The 26,114-nt window shown below is 35.6% G+C and overlaps 4 protein-coding genes across 4 annotated transcripts; 3 read left to right on the forward strand and 1 right to left on the reverse strand.

Annotated features, from left to right (window-relative positions):
- On the forward strand, positions 1,805 to 3,867 carry LOC109706444. The gene is made up of 6 exons (XM_020227256.1): positions 1,805 to 2,085; positions 2,189 to 2,248; positions 2,354 to 2,455; positions 2,575 to 2,645; positions 2,866 to 3,059; positions 3,582 to 3,867. The coding sequence occupies exons 1-6, from the start codon at positions 1,886 to 1,888 to the stop codon at positions 3,771 to 3,773; spliced, it is 819 nt and encodes a 272-aa protein (XP_020082845.1). The 5' UTR covers positions 1,805 to 1,885; the 3' UTR covers positions 3,774 to 3,867.
- Positions 6,302 to 6,844, forward strand: LOC109727846. Its single transcript, XM_020258048.1, has one exon. It carries the CDS (start codon positions 6,302 to 6,304, stop codon positions 6,842 to 6,844), a length of 543 nt encoding a protein of 180 aa, XP_020113637.1.
- Positions 7,042 to 14,113, reverse strand: LOC109726829 (ATP-dependent RNA helicase DEAH12, chloroplastic-like). The gene is made up of 3 exons (XM_020256635.1): positions 13,153 to 14,113; positions 9,693 to 12,837; positions 7,042 to 8,567 (listed from the first exon to the last, which is right to left on the reverse strand). The coding sequence occupies exons 1-3, from the start codon at positions 13,912 to 13,914 to the stop codon at positions 7,348 to 7,350; spliced, it is 5,127 nt and encodes a 1,708-aa protein (XP_020112224.1). The 5' UTR covers positions 13,915 to 14,113; the 3' UTR covers positions 7,042 to 7,347.
- Positions 24,321 to 25,436, forward strand: LOC109725733 (blue copper protein-like). Its single transcript, XM_020255057.1, has 2 exons — positions 24,321 to 24,576; positions 24,734 to 25,436. Exons 1-2 carry the CDS (start codon positions 24,408 to 24,410, stop codon positions 25,165 to 25,167), a joined length of 603 nt encoding a protein of 200 aa, XP_020110646.1. The 5' UTR covers positions 24,321 to 24,407; the 3' UTR covers positions 25,168 to 25,436.

Below are 26,114 nucleotides of genomic sequence, written 5' to 3' on the forward strand. Positions count from 1 at the left end.
TAAAACAAAAAAAAAAAAAAAAAAAACACAGATTTAAAATTTAAAATTTAAAATTTTAATGCTCATTCTTTTATATCTTCTTTCCTCCGTTTGGTTACAAAATTAAGGAAGCTTTTGAAAGCCCTGTTAATAAAGATAAATTATTATCATCTTTCATTAATTTGTTTTAAGTTATATTCTATATTTAAGCTATTATTTCCGTATCAATACTAACGTGCTGGTAACGGCGATTTCGCTTCGCATGAATTATGTCGCTGTGTGGAATAAATAATTTTAATTTTTTAAAAAAATTAGTGTTTACTATGTCCACAGATTGTTGATGATGATGGGGAACGAGAGACGTACGTGTTGCAATGAGTTTCACCCATTTTGCTAAACTATTAAATAACTACAATTGCTAAGATGAATATATATAAATTAAAATAATATGATTAAGTAGTAATGCAGAACTATTTGAATCGGCTTATTAAAATATTTCAATTTCAACATACTTTGTGAGAAAAAATTTTCTGATCTTTTAATTATTTATTTTTAATATCTTATTATTTGCTGTGACTACTGACTAAACGCTGAAGAAATCTCATGTAAAGATTTAATTATATATTTGGAAAATAAAAAAGGAAAAACGTGCTTAGACTATATTAAAAAGCGGATTGGTTCATCGGTTGACGTGGCCAAATTATTATTCAAGATTCATACAGGGAAATAGAGAAAGTTAGGTACGAGTTTACTCGTTTAGATCGAAATGGGAACTAAAGTGGATAATCCATTAGGTTTTTTTTTTAATAGTTTTTCTAAATAATGTTCTAAGAATTTTTGTTTAGGTTAATACACAGTTAATGTAATTCGCAAGACAAGAGTACGGTTAGGAGTAAAATGCATACCAAGTTAGAACGAGGATGGTATAATAATGGTGGTAGTTGGTGGTTGATATTTAGAACCGGCCGTTTGGATGTTCTACAAAATGTAGGCATAACAATTAATATTATTTTTGTGAGAGAAATGTGGTATGTGATGCATTTTGTTTATTTTTAAAAAATAAATTTAGATAAAAATATAAAATAATTAGGCTTCGAATTTAAAATTTTGAATATAGATCGTTAAATTCTTAAACAACCGCGCTAAATATGGTAGAAAAATATGACAATTAATACTGGTGTCGGCCAACTAAGAAAAAAAGAGTTCATCTCAAATAAAGTTTCTAGTAACGAAAAATGCGGAAAATTCATTCTCAATCATTCATGACTTTTTTTTCGTTAATGTGCTTTGTGATTTACAATCTATTTTACTATTCATTTTAATCGTTTATTACAATTAAAATTAAGCATTTGATCCCATTTTATTAGTACATTCTTCACCTAGTAAGCTAATTGTTGAATATAAATATTAAAAAATTATTCTATGCAGGTTAAATTTTTTAAGATAAGTGATTGTTGAAACAAAAGATTCTGAATTCTAATATAAAAGCATCATTATCATCCCGAGTTCAAGTGCATGCCCACATGCAAAAGAGTGTTATATATATATATATATATATATATATAATATAAAATTATCCTCATCTAATAACTTAAACTTTTGAAAAGAGTGGGCACATAAAATCGTATAGCATACGATAGATTTGGTGGTAGCTTTTGTCAACAACTCCAATCCTTTCAACAAAGAGCAAGAGCAGTTTCCTACGAAAACTATCTTTGATTGGTCAAAATGTGCAAGGAATCCCCAATGAAAATGAAATGAGACAAAAAGAAAAGAAGAGAAAAGAAAAGCACCAATAAATAAATCCACAACCCAAAAAGACCAATAGCATATGCACCTTGTCCCAAGTTATCACCTTCCTTATACTAATTTTTCATCAATTTAAGTTGATTCACATACCAAGTCCATGGCGCTGTCGAGTTCTCTCATGCGCTCCGTCTCCTCCTCGCATCGCTCCGTTCGCAGTAGCTCCCTCCGTCAACCCCCTCTCGTCGATCAAACCGTATCATCGATCTCTTTACCAGTTCGCGGGCATCGAGCTGTTGTCGCTCTTGCGATGGACTCGTCCCGCATCGACACCGCAGTTCCGACTACAGAAGACTCAAAGTATGCATGTTATCCTTGCTCAAAACATTAGAAGCAATATATACATGCAATATAAGAATATTGTTTTTTCGTTAAATTTCCTTGTGGTGCTACTTTGATGTAGAGCGACAAATACAACCGTTGGATCGGCAGAGACCGCAGAGGCGAGTAAAGGAGATCCAGAGTATGTGATCTTCATCAAAGATTATGCTTTTTTGGTTTTCCTTTTTGTTAAACTCCTTTTAGAACTTTATCTAATAGTGTTTTTCGTGAACGTGATTATTACAAGGTGGATAGTACTGCATACGAACGGCGAGATCGGTTCGGGTAATTCCGGTGGTCGTGGCGGCTTTTCTCTACCCAACATTCCAGTACCTCACATTCCCCCGTGGTAATTAATTAAGAGCTAATTAATTTAAGGTGTTCAAATCATTTCCTCTTCTTAATTTCGATTCAATATGATCATTACATGAAGAGTTTTGTGGTTGGATTATTCTGTTCCTTTCTTAGGGCAAGATGGGTGCTTGGTACCATATTTTGCGTCGCAATTCCGCTTTACAAGCGAATGAGAAGAATCGAAGGTACGGATATATTGAGATTTTTTTTGCTTTTCGTACACAAGAAGTTCATCTTTCGTTTTAGATAAAAGCTCCGAAATTTCGGACTTCGGTTTCCTTAATAGCGAATTAAGTTTCTTAAAAGCGGAGCGAAATAAATTCTAAATTGTTGCTACTAAATATGAACACTTTAGTTTGTGATGGTGCAATTCTAATCTTAATACCATCATGTTACATTTGTTAGATAAGGTGGAAAAGACCGCGGAAACTGCGATCGAAGTCATAGAGAAGGTGTCTGAGGTGACAGAAAAGGTAGCTTCCGACGTGGCCAACGCTCTTCCCGGCGACGGAAATATAAAGGAAGCAGCTTTGAAGATTGAGAAAATAGCTGAAGAAGTAGACAAAGATGCGGGAAAAGCCGAAGCCATCCTCCACAAGGTCCTCTCTAATTAATGCTAAAATATTATTGTCTTTTTCAATCAAGCATCATTAATTGCTCAAGAGTTTCTAATCTTGATTAGCACATTATAAACGGTTAAAATGGCAAGTTGTATATTAGTTTGTACTTTAATACTCAAGTATATACTGCACACGCATACAAGGTACACATAGAATTTTTGTGCGCACGAAGTTTCTTTGAGTTGGACTATTTCAATTTTTGACCATCAATTACTTTAGGACAATGTTTTTGCTTATAAGGAACTAACTCATCTAAACATGTTCTCCTAATTAAGTAGACACTGACCAAACAAGTTAGCATTTAAAGATTGACAAGTATTATTAGACTAAAAATGTTGAAAAAAATGATGCAATGGATATTCCAAACTTGGAAAAAAATCTATGTAGCCTTTTTGTTTTCTTTTAAATTCGAGATAGCCAATGAAACAAGCAATTGTTGGTTTAGTTCACCGTGTATTTTATTTTATTTCATTTATTAATTTATTTATATTGCTAGAGCAGGTTGATGAGATAAGAGAAGAGGTGGATGCAATAGTGAACCCTATCATCAAGGAAGGGGAGTCCATAAAGAAAGAAAAGCAAGAAGAGGACAAGTCAAAACATATCACAGAGAAAGAAAACCAAGAAAAGGAGGAAGCAAAACCTAGCACAGATCAATCACAAACCAATGGAGAATCAAATGATCAGAAATAATTCAGATTTTTTAAAAATTATTTTTTTTATCAGAAACGATTCGTAGATACATGAATTATGAAATAAAAGCTCTCTTAATTTGTTGTTGTGTTCATTGAATTTTTCTTCCTCTGAATCTTTGTAAATATATATGTCTCGGCCTTTGTATTAGGCAATGCTTGAAACACAATAGTATATGCATGCAAATTGGGCTCCACATATGATTCTATGTAATATTGGTTGCTAAGTGGTGTTCTAGGAGGCTCCCATATTTTATAGTCAACTCCAGAAAGGATATATGAGAATAGTTGATTATGTCTATTTTACTGGTCGTCCCTAAAGCAAGTGGCAAAGGATTTGATGGTTGGTACCTGAGACCTAAAATTTGAATCCTAGTTGATTCACATTTTAAACTTCATTTATAAATGAAGTGGGTAGCGTGCTACCTATCTCTCAAAGAAAAAAAAAAAGTTGATTATGCCTTTTACGTGTCCATCATTTTGTTCTTGTTTAACCTCAAGAATGAGAAAATAAAAACAGGGAAAACAGGGCTAATTCAAAAAATAAGATAGGATTTAAAACAATCAATTGTTGGACCAAGAAGTTTTCAAACATAAATGAATTTAGGGAAGGGAAAAGGTCATTTTGGCGCAGGAGATATTCCAGGTAGAAATGTATAATAATACATGGTTTTGAAAGATCACATTCCTGTCATTGTGCGGATGATCCTTGATTTTTTTCAGAAAAATTCAAATTTCCCAAATTAATATCCAAATATTCCAACATGCTTAACTTTATTCTAAATAATGGTTTTTAATAATTGTATATGTTTATGTGAGATATGAAAGTTTTGAATATAATAATAAGCTTAATAAATGAGATAGCCTCGACTTTTCAAGAAAACAGGAAAATAGAAGTGTGAAACAACCGTTGTACTCTAAAAGCTTAAGATGTTGAAAAACGGTCACGTCTGGGCTCGAGACTTTTTAGTCGGCCCATGACGTAGGCTTGAATTAAATGGGAGGAAATTAATATGCTAGGAGGCTGGTGTGACTCGAACTCATGACCTCCTGCTCTGGTATCATGTGAAACAACTGTTGTACTATAAAAGCTTAAGCTGTTAAAGAATAGTGTTTATATAATTTTATATTTAACAAGAAGAATACAATCCGTACACCCTATTTTAGTGTGTACATCGTGCTCTCCATGATCCAAGAGTTTTAAGGTATACAAATAGTATTGCTAAGAAATTTAAAAACATTAAAGATATAAGCTCTTAAAATTAAAAAAAAATTATTTTTTCTTTTGACAAAAAGATAGCGAGCTATATTTTTTATTTATTAAGAGGAATAAACTTGCTACAGGAGTGACCGGTGAGGCAACTAGGGCCTCCAGCAAAAAGACGGTGCTGGATATAATGACGAAAAAGGTAGGAAAAAAAGACAGAAAGGGGGGAGCGGGCAGCAAAAATAAGAAATATAGTGATCAGCAATGCTAAGTCCTCGCGCCCACGAGAGATTTTATGCCCCACAGAGCCTAGATTAGATTAGAGCTTTATCTCTTAAAGATGACACAATTCTGCTCCAGTCAAATTGTCCACTAGATAGCCGAAAGCTTCTTAGTGAGCTTCTTTTTCTTTTTTTCTTTTTTTTCTTTTTTTTTTTTTTTTTTTATTTCAGACTACTTCCAATGCCCTTCTGGATCAGTTCCGCCCGGAGCTCCCTTACACGATCAACATGCAGCGCTCTGAGCAAAAGTGCAAATAATGAACTTGCGACAATAAAATATTGTTCCTTTTTCTTCCTGCAGTGCTCTTTTTTTTCGTTTTTTCTTTTTTTTTAATGGGAGTCTGGCTTTTGGTACAAACATTATATATTATTCTTTTTGCCCCTTTTTTCCTTTCTGACTCCGTCTCTCGTAAGGTTGAGGCTTGAGCTATATATTTTGATGGATCGAAACCTTTTTAAATTGGATTTAGATTTAAGGAGTGCATTAGAATGACACGCATATGTAGCAATGTACGTTGGCAATTCACCGTTCAGCATTACTTTGAGATTTGTTAAAAAAAAAGATAGCGCACTAACACTTTATTTATTTTTTAAAGAATAAAATTTAACTAAAAATATAAAATAATTAAAATTTAAATTTAAAAAATTTAGAAACCAACCGTCTGAGTCCTGTCCTCCCGGTCACGGTAACGATGGCCGGGTAGTTAGGCGTATATTCCAATCCTGGGAGAGTGCGTACGCACGCCAACTGGAAAAGATTCTTCTGGGACACAAAACGAAACGAAACGAAACGAAACGGAGGAGCCCCTCGGAAGAAAGTAAACTCCTCTCCCTTTCTTGCGCTGCGCTTCTCCCTACCATCTCATCACCAACCCCCACCACCTACTCCCTCCTCTCTCTATCTCTCTATCTCTCTGAAGGAAATTAGAGAGAGAAAAGGAGAGAGTGATGGAGGAGGAGGAGGAGAAGAAGCAAGCGTCTCGTGCGCAGAGCAAGAGAGGCTGCTTGGATTGGCAATTGTCGGAGCAGTACGAGAGGGACATGCTCATGAGCGGCAACGTCCTCTCCGCCCGCGCCGTCCCCGACCTCCTCCAGAACTGCGACCTCCCCCCTCCCCTCAAGCTCTTTTCGCCCGTCGCCGACGACGAGGAGAAGAAGAGAAAGCCCGAGCCCGGTTATCGCGTCCCTCTCGGGCAGCAGAGATGGGGAGATTACGGTGAATTGGGGCCGGATCGCGGCGGCGGGGACAACCCCAGCCTGCTGAGGGCTCTGCAGCTGTCGCAGACGCGGGCGAGGGAGGCCGAGAAGCAGGCCCTGCTTGCGAGGACGACGAATCGGCGGATGGCCGCACTGCTCCTCGAGGAGTCGTTGCGGCTCTCGGCTCATCAGCGGTGGATAGCGATGCTCGAGATCGAGATCTCTATGCTGCAGAGAAAGGGATTGTGGCAAAAGGAAGAAGACGGAAGGGATGAAGATGCGGCTGTGGCTGCAGGGGCGGCGGCAGCGGCAACGTGGTGCTTCGCACTGGCCCTCTGCCTCGGCATCGCCGGAGTGGGTTTCGCATTGGGCAGATGTTTATGTTGATTAGGGGTCGTAAGCTTATGAGAGGATATAGAGCATCATCATCACAAATTTGTTTACAGGATGAGGATAGGTAGAGATCAAAAGACGAAAGCAAAACTTCTGTAAATGAAATATGTGGGAAGCATTTGTTGATCATATGTATTTACCAACGAGAAAAGACAAAAAAAAAAAAGGCAAAAAAAGAAAATCTCTTCATATCGTGAGAAGTAAATACATATTTTGCATCTTGTTTGTATGTACAGAAGGGAAATACATGTAAGCATAAAGATAGTACTAAAAAGACATTACTCCTATTATTATTATATTATAATGATATATAGTCCTACATCCGGATGTCTAATAACATAGTGTAAATATTATTTCTAGTGTTATTTCACTAAGAATTGTACACAAGATCAATAAAATGAGAGATTTTACAAGAGGAGGAAAAGGATGCTACAATAACTTCGAGAAGAACCCTATTATATACAAGGATAGTCTACAAAATATGAGCACGTTAGGTTTCACATAATTGCATGGTGTACCGACCTGAGATGATCGTAACAGCTGTCGCTGCAATCGAAGGACTCCAAGCACACCCAGCACAAGTGCTTACCACACAAGCATTCTACGTGGTTGCACCCTTCTGCCTTCTCAATCGTGTGCCCGCACGAGGGGCAGTCCTTCACGAAATCCTTTCCCTCGCGCCACTCCTCGAGCGACAGATCGGGATCGACCTTGAACTCCCTGTAGCGCTCGCACGACACAGAAGGGTGGAACTCCATGTGGCACTTGGTGCACGTCTCGACCCCGCAAGCCCCACACACGAAGGGCCTGCCTGGTTCGCCATCTCGTGGGCAGACCTTGTAGACCGATGGGCAGTCGGGGGTCGGGCAGAACCTGTAGGCCCCGCCACTGGACCCCACGAATGCGCCTAAAGAGGCTCTGAACAGCTCCTCCAACTTGTCGCAGGATAATAGAGACCTCAAGTCAACAAGCAATAGAGGCTCGCCGCAACTCTCCTTGGTACAGCATAGGGGGAACCTGTCATGGGATCTTATGGCAGACTCACACTGCTCAATTAAACAGTTCCGACAAAAGCTGTGGCCGCATTCTTCGAGCCTGTACGGATCTTCAAGCTCGCATAAGCAAATAGGGCATGTGGCCTCTGATGGTTGGATGGCTAAACTTGTGCTGCCAAGAGAGAGCACCAATTCGTTTACAATCTCTTGTACTCTCTGTTTCAGCTCCTTGCTTCCTCGGACTGAGAGGATATGGAAGCGGGTGTTGAGAAGTACTTCGACCCCTGGTGCCTTTTCCTTCAGCCCATGAAGGTCCGGGCCGAACCTTTGAACCACCTCTTTCATTAGATCTGGTGGGAGGCTGCGGTCCCGGAGCCGGATATCGAGTGGCCGATTTTCATGAAATGATAGAAGTGACTGGACCAATTTCTCCTCCGCATCAGCCACACCATTGTGAGGTCCAAATACTTTAACATTTAGATTGTACCGGTCGTAGAAAATGTATGTTTTAGTGGACCGCTCCACGTCCTTCATAAGCGTGGCACCATCACGGGACAGCAGTAACTGTAGAATAGTAGGAGTCAGGCTTTGATGGCTTATAGTCTTCCCTTTCATCAACTGCTCCAGAGGTTTCCTCAAGTCGGCTATAATCTTCGGACTGTTGGCAGATATCGTTATTCTAATGGAACCATTTACGTTCTTATCTTGCTTATAGTATGCACCTGCAGAAATGAAAGAGCCAGGATTTCAATTACTCATGGTCGCAAAGATAGCAATGAAGTCCATAAATGTAAGTAAATCTCAAATTCTGGGCCACGGCAATAAGCAATGGAAACATTTAACACAGTAAAACAAGAAAAGAAACACAGATAACCTACAGGAATCCTGTTAAAACTAAGCTTGCAAAATATCTACGTTTGACAGATGCAGCCAATGAATGGGGAAAAAAAAAAACGTTTGTCTCTTCATTAGACCTCCATTCAGCATGTCATCAGAATAGGGTATGCTCAAATACATTTCAAAGTGAAAGCAACAAAATAGGACAAGTGAAAATGCATTCCGAAGAAACTTAATCTATAGACTGCAAAATATGCACCCTGAATTGTTTCCATACATCTTGAAGTTTAGCCCATTGTCAAGCTAGTGACATTTGTGTTTCCTTGTACAGAAAGACATTAGAAAACAGGAAAGGTGAAAATGTATATACCTTACCTGAACTATACCTGAACTATAGAGCATTTTGAAATGGTTACCTAAACTTCCAAACTTTGATTCTACTTCCTAATCTCTTGCTCCTGATTGCAGTAAATTGTTTGATAATTTCTGTCAAGCTTTGTTGGAATTAATAGTTTCAGAATATTTCATCAAACAACATAATACTCTGTTAGCTTACATGATATCTCTCAGAAAGTTTAAAACTAAAATTTCTGATAGGTCAGACATTGTATAAGGTTAGGTAGTGATATCAACATTTCTGAAGTTCAGGTTCCATTTCAAAATTCAGTGCAGTTCAGGTGAGTCCATTCTAATTTACCAGCAAGGTATGCTCATATTCCATCAGTCATAAACTCAAACCAATGATATGCGTAAACGATGAGCCAGGAAAGCACATAAATAATAACCAACAACAAGAAAAAGGCAATGCAACTAGGAAGAGACTCAGCTGTCACTAATCAACAAAAATTTACCAGAACAAACACCATATGCAGTTAATTTAATCATTATGCATGGCTCTAAAGAAGATAGAATCATTAACTTATTGATGGATCAAAAAAGTAATCCTTGCTATAGGTAACTAAAGGCAATAAGCATAGAAACAAATACAAAAGAATGTTAGACCCACATACCATCCTGATGCTTAAAACCTTCAAGTAGGTGATCCAATTGCCCCTTAATTACAAAGTAAATACGAGACGGACAAGATAAACAGCTGGAAAAAATATGCTGGCACTGTATCTTTTGCCATGGAAAACAGCCAGAAAGTACTTTGCCTTGGATGTGATCCAAGGCATTTGCTGCCTCTGCATGTAGGCTTCCATCAAAAGTGATCATAGCTTTCACCATGTAATCCTTCGGTTCATAGTTATACACTTCAACCTGAAAATTGCAGTTTGGGAGATTCTTATTAGGCATGAAAGGCGCAATTTCTTTGACCAGAGCTTCTGCATAAGTAGAAACCGGAAGGTTATTGATGGCATCTCCTCTTAACAAACGAACACTAAGAATTCTCCTCTTTGTTGCATTCTTAAATGCATCATATACTTCTTGTTCTCCAATATCTTTTGGAATTCCTGTCACAAATAGACAATTTGGGTACTTAACACTGACATTACAATTAACATACCTGTCTCCAATAATTAATGCAAAGCAGTCTTTAGCAATAAAATCAACATCCTCCTTTGCGCATGAAACAAGTGCAACTCCCTTGCTGGGCCTATGTAACCAATAAACTTTTGCTCTGACTGTAGGAAATGGTAATGCTTTATGATTGAATGCAGAAACAGGAAGCACCTTTAAAAAAGAGCCATTCAGTTCCACTTTATTCAGGTTGGCTACAGCATTTTCTGCACCTTCAGGATTAAGAAAAGTTACTTTACCCCACTTATTTGATTCTAGGCCCCCTTGTGCATTTGCTGGATGCTTGTGATAATTAGCTATTCCATTGCCACATCTATCCACAATTTTAAGAAGCTCCCTGTCATTTAGTTCATTTGCCTTTAGATGGAAAATTTCTACTGTAAGGTATCTCTTCTCAAGCTCTAGATGTTTAATTTCAGCACCTGAACCAAACAGTGCAATAGAAGGAGAACTACCAAGCCCTCCATGGTACAAGCATTTTTCAGTGCATTCATGCCTCATCCATTGTCTTTCACGCTCCAAGGCATTATTAAAAAGGCAGCAAACCTTTTCCATATCTTTTGCTAAAGCCAGTAACTGAATCTCTCTTTTATCAAAGTCAACGTCAATAGTGATATGATTATCCATGCATTCTTCCTGAATATTAGAAACAAGGCAGCGTAGGTTATGATTTGATTTGCCACATAACCTTCTAATAAGATTATAACCAACTCCAGTAGTTACATTCATCACCATCTTCTGGCTCTCCAGCTGAAAAATGTCAAACAGAGGAGGCTGAATCTTATGCAAGCATTCAGAATCAACAGCAGTCACACAGACCAAATAACGACTCGATATACAAAAAATCTCACCAAAAACCACCCAGCTTGGCCTCTCGCCAAATATTAGCAATGAACAAGAAGGATGAAGTGGAATATATTGCCCTGTTAATGCCACTTTGTAGCCAAGAACGTCAGATCCAGAATACATTGCTGTATTATCAGCAAGAGACAGGAGTAGAACCTTCTTTAGTGACTTGTCATGTTCGGTAGGTTCATGCCGGTCCCATAACCAGTAACTCGGAACGATAACGTTCAGTTCATTCTGAAGACAATTTTCTAGCTCCAGAATAGTATCCCGGCATCTTCTCATTGATTTCGCATTGATGCTATTCCCCCAACACCATTTGTTCCTATTCTCATGTTCGCTCTCCCATTCCTTGTAAACTGAGAGCAATGTAAAAAGGTCTCCACCACGATGACAGAATGGCACTTTAAGGCGATCTGCTTTAAATTTCTCCTCGTCAGTACCAACCCTACAAAATATGCTGCTAGAATTTGCCATTACAGCAGCAAGAACTACACCCTCTTTTCTCAGCCCGCAGCTAAAGCAATCAAGAATGATCTTCCCAAGCCGTGGCTCGACACCTAATTTAACCAAGCAACGGCCAGTTCCAGTTAACTCAAACAAGCCATTTTTACGAATGACAGCGCCTATTCGGATTAAATTCTGCATCGCTGTGTCAACGGCACATGGGCTTGGGGCATCTATAAACTCAAATTCTCGTATGTCCTTTATACCTAAAGCAAGAATTCTTAAGCAGGCAATCCCCAGGTGTACTTTACGGATTTCAGGCTCTTGATGCGGTTGCATTAATTGATAATCATGCTGCGAATAAAGCCTGTAGCATTTGCCTGGCCCCGTCCGACCTGCTCGACCAGCACGTTGGTTAGCGGAACTTTGGCTAGTGCGGCACACTTTAAGCACATTCATCCCATTTTTAGGTTCAAACATGATATCTTTGACCATTCCGGAGTCAACCACATATTTCACACCTTGAATAGTAAGAGAAGTCTCTGCAACATTGGTGGAAAATATAATCTTTCTTTTTCCTGGGTAGTTCTGAAAAACACGGCTCTGTTCTTCACTAGAGAGCTTCCCATGCATTGGGAGTACAACTGCAGAGGGATCACTAAACCTCTCACATGCCCATTCTACTTCCATTTGAGAAGTTAAGAATGCGAGTATACCGCCATCTTCCTCAGTTTTGTGGATTACACTCACCATTTTAAGCACATCAGAAACATATGAAACCAAAGTAGCGGGAAACTTCAGATTTGAAATATAAGAAATGTCAGAAGATATATCAGGAACATATTTGATTTCAACTGGGAAGTTTCTCCCCTTCACATTAAAGGTGCGGCAACTATCAAAGTAGTCTGAAAGCTTCCTTGCATCGGCTGTGGCAGACATTATTATAAGTCTCAAGTCAAACCTCTTGAGCAGTTTTTTCTTAAGCAATGCCAGTAACATGTCGGTGTTTAAGCTTCTCTCATGTGCCTCGTCAACAATAATATGTGAAATACCAGCAAGGCTATCATCGTTCATGTAATGTTGCAGAAGACAGTGGTCAGTCATGAATATAACCTTGGAAGGGAAGCACTGTAATGAGGAGAAGGTCGGGTAAGAAGTCACAGAGTAGTCTTCGTAGCATCCATTAGTTTCCTCTGCAACCCTTTGTGCTAAAGATGTGGAAGCGATTTTTCTTGGCTGAGTACACACTATTGATCCTTCGTCAGCTAGTCCAGAATCAGCAAGAAATTGGACCAACTGTGTACTCTTACCCGAGCCAGTCTCCCCAATTAGGACGCTAACCTAAAATTATAGTTTATAAGAATCAGAAATATTTGCGAATTAATCTACAACACAGACACGTTTTACCTAAAATTACAGGTTATTCATATTGCAAAGGCCACATTTTTTAGGAAATTAAATACCGCAATAGTAGAACTTTCAGAACAAATCAATTATACCATCTATTATCAAACATGTACGTGGGCAGAGGTTCTGCAATTTAGTAAATTAAATACTGCATGAGACAAAATAAAAGTTAACAAGTGACAAAAAGCGCTTATTTACGAAAGTAGTTCGACAGGAAAGGTTCGAGCGATCATAGTTATTGCATTATACCTGATTTGAACTAATATTTCTCAAAATACTTCTTCTGCATGCATAAATTGGGAGGCCCTCCTCGAGCCTTCGGCACTCTCGCAACATCACGGCTTGGATTCGGCCCCAATTCCACTTATCCTCGAACTTGAGCGGCGTAAAAGCGCATTGCTCGCCTTCTCCAACTTCACTCTGAGGCTCTCCGAGATGAGCGAGTACACACCCCATGGCCGCTCTGAACTCCTCGAGGTTACCCTTCAACTGCTCCCTCTCGCTCTCGAGCTGCTTCCGATTCGAGCGAAGCTCTCCAAAGCTCTTCAGCGGATTCCGGCGTCGGAGCATCCCGTCCACTTTCGCGATCTCGACCGTGAGCTTCTCGATCTTCTTGCTACACCTCTCCGCCGCCTCGCCCTTGAGGAGCGCGTGCGCGTGGCCGGCGAAGAGCGCGCGGAGCCTCGCCGCCTCCTCGCTGGGATCGTAGCGCGCTGCGGATGCGGCGGCGACCCTAGGGCTCAAGTGGTGGGCGCCCTGGAGGCGGCGCCGCCACAGGAAGACGACGGCGTCGAGCGCGTCGACCTCGCGGCGGTAGCAGAGCCTCCCGGCGAGGGGGCCGAAGGGGTAGACGAAGAACTCGGCAGGGGGGATCGGGATGGCGGAGACGAGGGTGTCGACGTCCTTGGGGGCGGTGCCCCGCCGCGCGGAGGAGCGGGCGAGGAGCACCTCGAACGGCGGCGCGGGGGGCGGGTAGGGGCGGTGGGGGCGCGAGTAGGTCGTCGCCTTCATCCTTGCGGCGGCGACGGCGAGGGCGACGGCGGATGAGGAGGAGGCGAAACCCTAGAATTTTGACGAGGGGGTCCGGGGACGAAGACGAGGGAGAAGGGGAAGAGGAAGTGGGAATAGGAACATGACGGAGAAGCAGAAGGGGGGTTTATATAGGGAGGAGGACATGGAAAGGAGCGGGGGCCGGGTTCGGATTGCGGTTGGAGAGCAAGGCGCGCGAGAGGGTTTCGGGTGTACTCATTATTATTATATACGTGAAGAGGAAATTTAATGGATCGTAAATACATCGAGTGCGGAGTGGACCCGGATCACCCGGTACGATTCGGACTAGGAGTATTTACAAGGAATTATTTCCTGCACTCGGTGTATCACGCACCTTAACTCATTTTTATATTTTATATAGAGTTAGTTGCATATAGCTCTCTCTAAACAAGATATGTTCCTACAAAATTTAATTTTTTATTTTTATTCTTTCAAAAATTTTAACGCTTTCAAATATATCTTTACTGTTAGGATCCATTAGAAAAATATAATAAATCATAAGTAAAATACATAATTCTGGTTAGTGAATAAGTTAAATTAATATTTTTTACCTCTCTTATATTATTAGATAAATTAATTTTCAAAAGAAAAATTCTGCAAAATTTTAATAGTTAGAAATATGAATATCATAGGACTATTCGATATGTTTATAGGTAGCTATATACAATTAATCCTTTTATATATATTAAAGTCATAATAATAATATAATTTTGATTTATAATTTACATTTATATTTAGAAAGCTTGTTCAGTAATCTGAATAGAAATAATTTTTATTTAATTTATGAAAGGTAATTCTCTCTCGTTACTTTTTTCTCTATAAAATTTTTAAACATCCTAAAATACAAGTTAGAGACTTTAAAATTTTGCGATCTCTGTAAATAGATTTTCAGAGTACGGTTTATACACGGGGTGCACGCAATAATGTGGCGTAAAATCCAATGGGGGTTGGAGCCACGACGCCTTGGGTACCAAGGAGTCGGAGTATTCGAGAAGGGGCTGTGTCAGTGCTGAGTCCTTTTTGACGGGGCGGTGAAGGGACACCACGAAGATCAACTGCTCCTGATAGAACAATGATCGTACGGTCTACAAAAATCGTAAAGTATTCCAATAATAACAATTAATTAAACTAAACATATTTTAGGCTTCCACAAAAACTAAAATTTTTCAGTACACTATCGTCTTGAAATTATTTTATTAGGTTTTTTTTTTTTAACATAACTTGGCACACCAAAGTTCAACCTTTGCCTCTCTCAATATAAATTCAAAAAGAACAAATTTTGCAAATAAAAAAATTTGGCACCAATTAGTAAAATCAGTAATCAGAGACAAAATTATTAGAAATCTACAAACTATATGTGGTTGGTCCAACTTAGAGATCTGATAGTTAAATATAATTAGAAGTAGAATATAATTGAAATACACACATCTGAAAGTAGAGTACTTATAATTACATGTGTCTTATCCAGTTGATTATAATAGAAATTGCTACAAGCGAAATAATTTGTTTAGTTATATATAGTTGAGAAGTGTATTTTTAAATTTTTATTATTTTGTATATGAGATAAAATTACCTTTCATATAAAATAAAAGGCAATTTTTATTAAAAAAGTAATTAGAAAAATAAGCTTATGTTTTGTTTATAATTACTCTCCTAAGTTGGAACTGCTGCCAATTTAGGCATAGTTTTAACTGTTGTAGTTGAGTTTCGTACAATTTCAACTACAAAAGTTAAATTCACATTCGTCAATTAAAGCACTGAATTTAAATATGTATGTAATTATAGCTGCAATACAGTTATATTTTTATACAACCAAATAATAATCTTTTACCAGTACAAAGTTAGATTAGTTATACAATTAAAGCTCGAGACCATTTCGCTTTCACAATTCCGACCAAACAAACAAACTCTAAACTCGTCCAATATTCTCTTATTCTTAGCCTTTTGTCAATTAGAAGTAAATATCGAAGATTAAAATATTATTCTCTATCTACATGCTTTAAATCTTTGAAGAATTTTTTTTCGGACAATGTATCTTCAGAGAGTGGTCCTACGGGCCAATGGACCTACAGGTCAACATGCAGGAAAGAAAAATAACATAATAAAAGGTCTTATATTAAATAATAAATAGTACACAAACTAATGAGATTGTCATACACTAGTATAGTAGTACTGTGAATCCACATGAATCCCTTTATTTCAACTAGTTTTTTTGAGCTTCACTTTCGAAGCAATGCTTTATTCCATTATTCTTATCTTCAAAACTAGCTCTCTCTCCGACAGAAGAAAAGGAAAAAGCAGTGAAAAAAATTCATTCCAAGATTTGCCTTCTTTTATTTAAGCTTTTTGTAGGGAAAATGCTAAGATTTATTTATCATGTTTCCAAAGAATAATGATTAATTAACTTAGGAGGTAAGCTCACCGATTGGCCACTTGTATGAATATATGAAGAGTTTTTTTTCTTCTCAAAGGAAAAAAAAAAAAATTCTAAAGAACTTTATTTTCAGAAAAAAATATTACATGCTGTCTATTTTATTCATTTTTTAGAAATAAACTTAATTAAAAATATGAAGCAATTAAAATTCGAACTAAAAGACATTCTATGCGACAACGACACTGAGGTAGTCAATCATTTATTTGTGGGTTTTGTCTACAGTAGATTTTTGCCATTTTGCATCTTGAAGAAGTTCATATATAGGGATCTATGGCGGAGGTTCGAGGTGTTTGGGAACACCTGATGGAGAGTTGAAACCAAGGGACAATATTAAAAAATCTAGCTAAAGACGCAGTTTGTTGGTAGATGATTTGGTGGGAAAGAAATAATGCGATTTTTAAGAGCCAATCTTCCAATCCCTTAATGGTTGCTAGACTTATTCAGAACGTGCATGGGATAGGGAATGAAGCAAGTTTTGTAGCAGTAGATGACGTGTTCTGGTTAGCAGAGTTAACTCCATTATTTTGTTTATTCTTCTTCCTTTATTTTTCTTTTTTCACCTACAGTCTAGGTGCCTTATTTTTTTTAACTAAATTTATTTGCCTAATCAATGGAACAAGTAATGTGCTATCTTTCTCTCTCTCAAAAAAAAAAAAAAAGACTTCAAACTTTGGATACAAACTATCAAGTTATTTGCCACATATGCTAGAACAATCGGCATATAAAGAGTTATTGTAATGTTTGGAAGGAAAGAGTGTTTACAAATGTAACCTGCAAAGAGTCAGAAGTTTGGAAATCCCCATTGAGGAATAATACATTAAAAAGCATACTAAATTAGAGCACCCATACATGTTCCAAATATTGTGCTGGTTTTATTTTATATACAGGACACACAGTTTAGAAATATTGGTGTAATATTTAAATGGTCTCACTTAAAGATCAGAGATTCGATTATCTGAATATATATATGTATTTGAAATTTTGAAAAAATAAAATAAAATGGAGCTTCTTGAGCTTTAAATTAGTGTTAGGCATTTGAAAGGTTTTACAAGGTATAGCTCTACAGGTAAAATTGAAACAAGAATACATATTTATTAATACATTAATAACATAAGAAAAACTTTATGAGACTTTGAACATTTCTAATTAAATTACCTTAAATAATTATAAAAATAAAAAAATATATACCTTTAAAAAAGAGAAGGGATGTAAAGGGATGATCAAAGCAGAGAAGCAAGATGCGAAAAGCAGTTTGCGACGATGACGAAAGAGAGCTGCGAAAAGGAGATACTGCGTGCACTCGGTCCGTTCGCGCATATATTCTCTTCTTCTCTTTTTACAACCATAAAAAATTACAAGTTTTAAAAATTTATTATCTATGCATCAAGTGTTTTTAAAAAAAGCCATTGATGTACAAAAAGAAATTATCAAAAAAGTAGTGTTCAAAATTTACAATTTTTTATATGTAGACCTTTTAGAAGTTATACACGACACCGAACAAAAATTGTTGGAAGATTTTAAGAATTAATTACACGAAAACTTTTATGTTTATTATTACTACTACATAGCTTAATTAGGCCCATCATTGCAATAACGGATCCGATTTAGATTCCGGAGTTTCCAAACACGACCCAATATCGGCCCTTGGGCCTTGGCCCATCATTGTTACAAATCCAAGTGTGTGCGCGCGCGCGTGTGTGTGTGTGTGTGTGTGTGTTTTTTTCCCCTAAATTGTGTAGCCTCCTCAAGTCAATTCGATTTAGATTTGTTTTCTTTCTACTGCTAGTATTTTTTTTTTTTTACTGTCTTAGCTATAGTTTCGGTGTTGATATATTATTATGATAATTATGATTCAATGTGTTCCACACTTCGTGCTTGAGTGTTAAAACTTTCGACTGCATGGACTTCAAACGTAAATCAAGCACTCAAATTTCAGCCCCTGCTACTCATTCTTAATGTGTCTTCTTTATTCTTCTGGTCATAGTTCAAATCAAATCTTTAAGGTAGCATTTGGTTCGGGAACAAGGGGGGAATAGGCTCTTGTTTCCCTCTTTGTTCCCAAACATGATGTTTGGTACCCGGAAACAATAGTTCCAGGGTTTCAAGAACAAGCCGGTATAAGACTGGAGCTGCTGTTCCACCTTTTTTCTGGGGCAAGCTTGTTCCTGGATGAGAACAAAGTTAATTAAAATCTAAATTTAATTTTAATTACAGTAAATTATTAATTAATATAATTAATATATTTAAATTATTATTTATTACTTTAATAATTTATTTATTTATTTATTATTTATAATTAATTAATAATAATTAGATAATTATTATAATTAATTTATTATTTATAATTAAGTATTAATAATTTATAATATTTATTATTATTTATTAATAATTATTAATAATAATAATGCGATAGTGATTATGAATTTATTATTTATAATTAAATTATAATAATAGTTAATTTAGACAGATCGCTATTAGATGTTATTAATTTATTATTTATTCAATTTTATTAATAATTATTTATTCATTTATTAGATAAATATTAAGTAATTGTTAGCGCTTAATAATGTAGATAGATCTCAGTATTAGTATTCAATTTATTATTTGATAAATGTAATTATTAATAATTAGGATAATATATTAATTATTACTAGTAAATTAATATATTATTGTTATTAATAATTATTATAATATTATATATTATTTTTATTAATAATTATCAATTATTATTATTATTAATTAGATATTCAATATTGTTAATTTATTATTTATAATTATTATTATTTATAATTAATTATTAATAATTAATTTATTATTTATTTTTAAGTAATATTTTGATGTTAATTAATTACATAATATAATTTTAATTTCAAATTATAACTCTTATTCCTCTTGTTCCAATCTAATCATCCAAATACTATTTACCTTATTCCAAGAAATAACCCAATTTTAATCCAAACGTTAAATTGGTCTAGTTCCTGCTTATATCTGAATTTGTATCTATTCCTAGAATTAGCAGTTCTTACTTATACCGGAACCAAACGCAGCCTAAATTATCTTACACTATAATTACAATAATATTTCTAAATACTGTGCAGATAATTAATTATTTAGTCATGCTTTGCTCACCATGACACGAATCCTACGTGCCCAACAAGCTTAGTTATTCCTCCTGTTCCACAGTCCAAATGCAAACTCGGTCCAACTACAAAAGTTTGTACAAGTACATATTCATTACCTTGCACGAGTCTTAAGTTCCAGGTAGATAGTATCCAAATAACCTAACACACGATCTGAAAGCAACTTAATTATTGATTACTGATTTGTTGTCCTAATCAGAATGGTTTTATATTATTGACTAAGTTGCCTGTTGACTACCCTTTTCATTAATTATTTTCTCCCATTCATCACGCAGTGAGAGAGATTGAAACCATTTTTTTCCACACTATAATCATATTATTAATATTAATGATACGGTCTTAATTAATATCTAAAATTTCTCTAATTAACTAAAAACTTGAGACTCGGGCCAAAAAGAGAGGCGGCGTGTTAGGTGGTGTCATAGAAACCGACTCCTCTTAGACCCGGGCCATGCATGGAGGAGAAGCACATTTTATTGGTCCTCAAAATTTTAAACTCGAAATTTGGGATATATCACTTTAGTCTTATGCGCTGTGTTTGGTTCAAAATTTGTAATATATTAAAACTATTATATATTTTATATTTAGAATTGCAAATCTGCTCCTAACTTATCAAGTCGCTTGCTTTGAAAAATTATATTTTTTATTAATATACTACTAATAATTCTTATCAAATATGAAAATAAAAATATACCTCCTGCTCTGTAATAATTATAATAATTTAATATTGCTATAATAATTTTATTATTTTATTAATATTTTTTATAATTATTTAATTTGAATTGAACGAAAATAATTTGAATATTTTTAATAAAAAAAATATGAAGAATTTTTGAAAAAAAAAAAAATGCTAGCCACAAATCTAACTTTCGTGCACTACAAATCCATTGGTCCTCCGCTGCTCTCCTAAAGTTTGATCCAATTGTAATTGGTGGGCGACACAATTGTTATATAGATGGAAGATTAAGGGTTGAGAAATTTAATTGTGGTTAGATCTACACTTTTGATTATTTTTATCCGTTAGATCATACCATTCAACCAACCACCCACTCAATTCTAGAGGGCCCACATCATCCTAACCGCATATCTCTTAATCCAATGGCCAAAAACTTGGTAGCACAGATGACTTGGTGCTATTAATAGTATATTAGTCTAGTTATATATATATATATATAAAGAGAGAGAGAGAGAGAGAGAGTTGAGCTAGAATACTATGAGTAGCAAACGGTTCCGTTGCTACCCATTTGTTCTTGATGATGAAGCCTTCGAATCGACGATTGACATCGTTGAATATAATTTATAAAACTTGAAATATCTAGAAACCAAATTTTAAATGTTTTTGATATTATTAATTTAATGATCAAAGGGTTTCAAAATTTATAATTTTAATGATCGATATGAGGTGTTTTTTCGTTTAACGGTATAAAGATATCCAAATCGATTGAATTTTGGTTAGAAAATTTTTTTAACTTTTTAGAACAAGATCTATACTCTCGATCTTGATTACAAGATTTCTATCATCACTTTTTAAAGAATATTTATTTTCAGCCATTCATTTTGTGTCCATTTGATGGACAAGGGAACAATATCTAAAAAGCATAAAATTTGATTGTTAGATGCTTTAAGTAGTATAGATCGTATTTAACGGTATCAATCGACGATTTAGAAGCTCCATCATCGAAAATAAATGGGCGGCAACGGAGTCCGTTTGCTACCGATAGTTTTCTAGCTCAACTCTCTCTCTCTATATATAGAGTTCAGCTATGGTACTTTTAAAAATACTAAGCACTTGGTGTTTATAAATTTTTCGCCGTTGGATCTAACTCTTTGATTGTTTCCACCCGTTATATCATATTATTCGACCAACCATCCATTCAATTTTAAAAAATTATTATCATCCTAACCGTACATACCTTAATTTAATAGTCGAGAAAATTTATAAATACCAATAACGTGATATTCTCTAGTAGTAAAGAAGGATGGAGAGTAAAATAAAAGAAACACTTCCAAGAGCTAAAAGTTAATTCTGAACGTCACATTTTTCTTTTTTTTTTATGGTATTTACGCATTATCTTCGTAAACCTTAAAAAAAAAAAAAAAAAAAAAAAAAAAAAAAAAAAAAAAAAAAAAAAAAAAAAAAAAAAAAAAACTTCTCTCTCTCTCTGCTTACTATCTACGGTGAGGTACTGCGTATGCCGTAGCCTCCAGGATATGGCCACGTGTACTCAAAGATTCGTGCTGCTGATGTGATTCGGTCAACCATTTTAGTTGGGAAGGTTGAGACATGTGAGGTCGACATACAACTGCGCGAAGCTTCTAAAGGCTAAAAAGCGCAAAGGTCCAACTTTGACTCGCAAACTAGGCTTTAAAATTTGACCGAGGATTATAACTTTTCCCACAAGTATATATTTATATATAAAAAGTATTTATTTGTGGTACCGACTCAAAAGTTTAATTCCTTCAATTTGTTAATTGGTTCACACCAAACAAATTTTACCTCTCAATTATCGCGTGTGTCACAATTGCTAGCTATATAAAAAAATATTTAAGATTATTTTTGCTTTTAATCTAGTTTTCTAAATTTGAAAACTCGAAAGTTTCTCCTAATTCAATATTAAATGTTCTAAAATAAATAAGAATTCGAACCGAACTGAGTAACTAAATACTACTTCGATTTTTCAAATTATTAAAGGTTTCGATGTGGCGTTCTTATTAATTTGGTTTGTAGCAATAACCGCTCGTCATCATTTAAATTATAAGCTAAGGTATCGTTTGGCTCGGTAATAAGCAAAAAGTGGGTATTCCAGAAATAGGTATAAATTGAGGTATAAGCGGGGATTAGATCAATTTTGCGTTTGGATGAAAATTGAGTTATTTCTAGGAATAAGAAAAATAACGTTTGGTAAGGTAAGATGGAATAAGATTGAAAGTGGGTAGTTATAAATAAAAATTAATAATATTATCACTTTTTTATTTATATTAGAATTTAAATTTTTATATTTTATATTTATATTTTAAAATTTAAAATTTTAACTTTTAAATTTCAAATTTTGAAATTAAAATTTAAAATTTAAAATCTCAAATTTTAAATTCAAAATTTAAATTTTAAATTTCTAACTTTAAATTTAAGATCAAATTTAAATTTGAAAAAAAATAAAATTCAAATTTAAAATTTCAAAAATTTAAAATTTCAAAATTTAAATTTAAAATTTAAAATGTGGAATTTAAAATTATAAACTTTAATTTTGAGATTACAAATTTTAAATTTTAAATATAATTTATTATAATATTTTAAATTTTAAATTTATTTAAATTTTAAATTTTAATTTATTTTAATATTTAAATATAATTTGTTATAAAATTTATTATAATATTTAAATATAAATAATATGTATTAATATAGTACAATTAATAATTTAATAATAAAAATAATGTATTATAATATATAATATATTATATTTATATAATTTAGTTTTAATTTATTTTTTAATTTTAATTAAGTTTGAAATTAAGCATGGGAATAGCACTATTCCATCAAAATGATGGAATAGTAAAAAGCTTGCTATTCCGGGATAACTGGGAATAGCAAGCTTTGACCGGGATAAAATATCCCGGTAAAAAATGATCCCGTTTGGCGGAATAGCGGGGATAACTTTCGTTATCCCCGCTTATCCCCCGAACCAAACGGGGCCTAAGAGTATAGATTTCTTTATACTTATGTGAAAAGAATGTGCAGCTAGGATGATAGTGATTCTCCAAAGTTGAGTGGATGGATGAATAAATAGTATAATCTAATGGATGGAAACGATCAAATGAGCCGAAAATTTATGAGTATAAAAAAAATCTATATTTATGAAAATATAGTAGTCGAACTATATATATATATATATAGAGCAGGGCTGCTGTGCTCTTAGGAGAACGGAGGCTTCCGTGCTCCTGAGCTGTTTTCGATGATGAAATTTTCGAATCGACGATCGGCTCCGTTAGACTTGATCTAGCCTATTTGAAGTTTATAGAAAATAATTTTTGCAATTTTTTGACATCATTTAATTACCTAGTGATCGAAAGGATTCAAAATTCATAATTTTTAATGGTTGATATCTGCCGTTTTCAAATTTAACGATGTAGAAGTATTCAAATCAGATAAAATTTTGATACAAAATTCTTTATACTATATACAACAAGATCAATATTTCTGATCGAAAATTTTAGTGATATATCACTACTTTTTATAGAATTTTTATTTTCAGCTGTTAAAAATTATTGATTTTAAATCATTTCGATTGCTAGGTAAATAATATCGAAAAATCACAAAAATTATTTTTCAGAAACTTTAAATACGCTCTATATATATATATATATTCTGAACAAAAAAAAGTTAGCACAACGTAAGTGGCTACATACATGTGACGTTCACAATATTCCAGATTCAATCTAAGAATAAATTTTCTTTCTCATGCACTTCTCTAAATATGAATTATTTAATTAATAAGAGTCCATCCCAACATATACAATATGTCAACACCTACCGTATGGGACTTCACACACATGTGAAAGAGGGAATAAATAAACGCTAGAGGAGACGCGGCCACCCACGTAGTAGTTAGCTAGGTATTGATCGAGTCATTATTATAATCACATTACCGCGTTTGTAGAGACTCGGATCGTGCTTGGAACAGTGGACAAATTAGACCAAGTCCAAATCCAAATTGAACCATGCACGTTTCCCTCGCCTATCTACTATCTATATAAAGCCTCCCTCTAACCCTCATCTCTTCATCAAATTCATTTGCTCCCTTAATTACCACTACTTCTATTCTAATACTTCACCTTTGATTAATTTGCTTAATTAAGGTGAACTAAGCTTAGCAGCCTTAGAAATGGCTTCTTCCTACACATCTCTAGCTTTGGGTGCTCTTCTTCTCATGAGCTGCGTCTCATGGGGCTCGGCCGCCACCTACACCGTCGGCGATTCCCAGGGTTGGGGCTTTAACGTCAACTACTCAACTTGGGCTAGCAACAAGAAGTTCGTCGTGGGCGACAAACTTGGTTAGTTCTCCGAACCACCTAAATTATCAAATACAGTAATTCAATCTCTTTTTGTTAATTCGTATTTGTTAATGCCTTACTGAAGTATGACTTGAACTCGAGACCTATTATTTAGTAATGTACATGTTTGCTGATACTGTTGTATTTGCAAATACAGTTTTCAACTATCAAACCGGCCAACACACGGTCGCGGAGGTGAGCTCGAGCGACTACAACTCGTGCTCGACCAGCAACCCCATCAGCACCAACACCAATGGGCCCACCACCATCACCCTCGCCACCGCGGGGTCCCACTACTACATCTGCACCATCCAGAGCCACTGCTCCGCCGGCATGAAGCTTGCCGTCAACGTCGCCGCCTCCTCATCCTCCTCTCCATCCACACCGCCACCGAAGTCGTCATCCCCCGCCCCGCCCGCCACCCCTACGACACCCTCCACGCCGACAACACCCTCCACTCCGACCGCAGCCGCTCCCTCCACCCCGACTGCCTCCGCGCCAACCAACCACCAATCCGGAGCTGCCTCTGACCTCGTGCCGACCTTATCGGCTGTGGCGGCGATCGCCGGGCTCGTGGCGATGATCTTCTAAGCCCGGCCAGGGTGGAGACAGTGCCATTGTACACTCTCTCTCTCTCTCTCTCTAGATCTCCCTTTTTGGAGACATTATTCTTTTTGTTGTATCTTAGGTGGTGATTAGATCGTTTTACGGGGTATACGTTGATTTCGTTACGAGGGTTGATTACCAGGTGTACGTAATTTTACGGCTTCAGATATTTTGTGCGCGTGGAGTGTGTTCACATTTGTATCTTGAGATTCATTACATTTACTGATTCAATAAAGGACATTACTTTGTACCAACCCTTTCACGTACTTTTGCTTTTCCTTTTTCTTTTTAAGACAAAAAAAAGGTTTAGACTAAATTTAAACCGATGTCATGGATGACGCAATTTTATTTTAAATGAAGATCGGTTTTGGGTTGAAAGACTACACTTCCAAAAATTTTCAAGTCGATTTTATACTTGACTGCTGCGCTTTATTTTATTTTATTTTGAGAAAAAGATAGCAGATTATCTGTTTTGTTCATAAGAAGAATGAACTAAATATCTGATATTAGAGATGAAAAAATAAATCTAGATCAAAAAAATAAAAAATAAAAAAAAATTACAGAAGTAACACTGAAAAGTTAAGAAATTATGAAAAAAATCATTTGGGTGAGAGAGATTTCTTTCGACTGGATCTCCAACCGCTTGATCTTATTTTTTGTTGGGCTTTATTTAAGATTGCAAAAAAATTACAATAAATATAAAAAAGTATGACAAAAACATATTTTATTTAAGTTTATATATATATTTTCGTGTTTTGTATATTATAACAAATTGATATATCAGAAAATGCAGAAATTTATATCAGTTGAGTCATGCTGCGTGTCTAAGATGAGTTGACAGTTGGGTTAGGTTTGACAGGTGGGTTTTGACTAGATTTACGAGTTGAGTTGCACTGAATTTAGTTGATGGGTAATGTTCGGTCAAATTAATA

The sequence above is a fragment of the Ananas comosus genome, linkage group 2 (genome assembly GCF_001540865.1).
Source record: "Ananas comosus cultivar F153 linkage group 2, ASM154086v1, whole genome shotgun sequence".
Lineage (NCBI taxonomy): Eukaryota > Viridiplantae > Streptophyta > Magnoliopsida > Poales > Bromeliaceae > Ananas > Ananas comosus.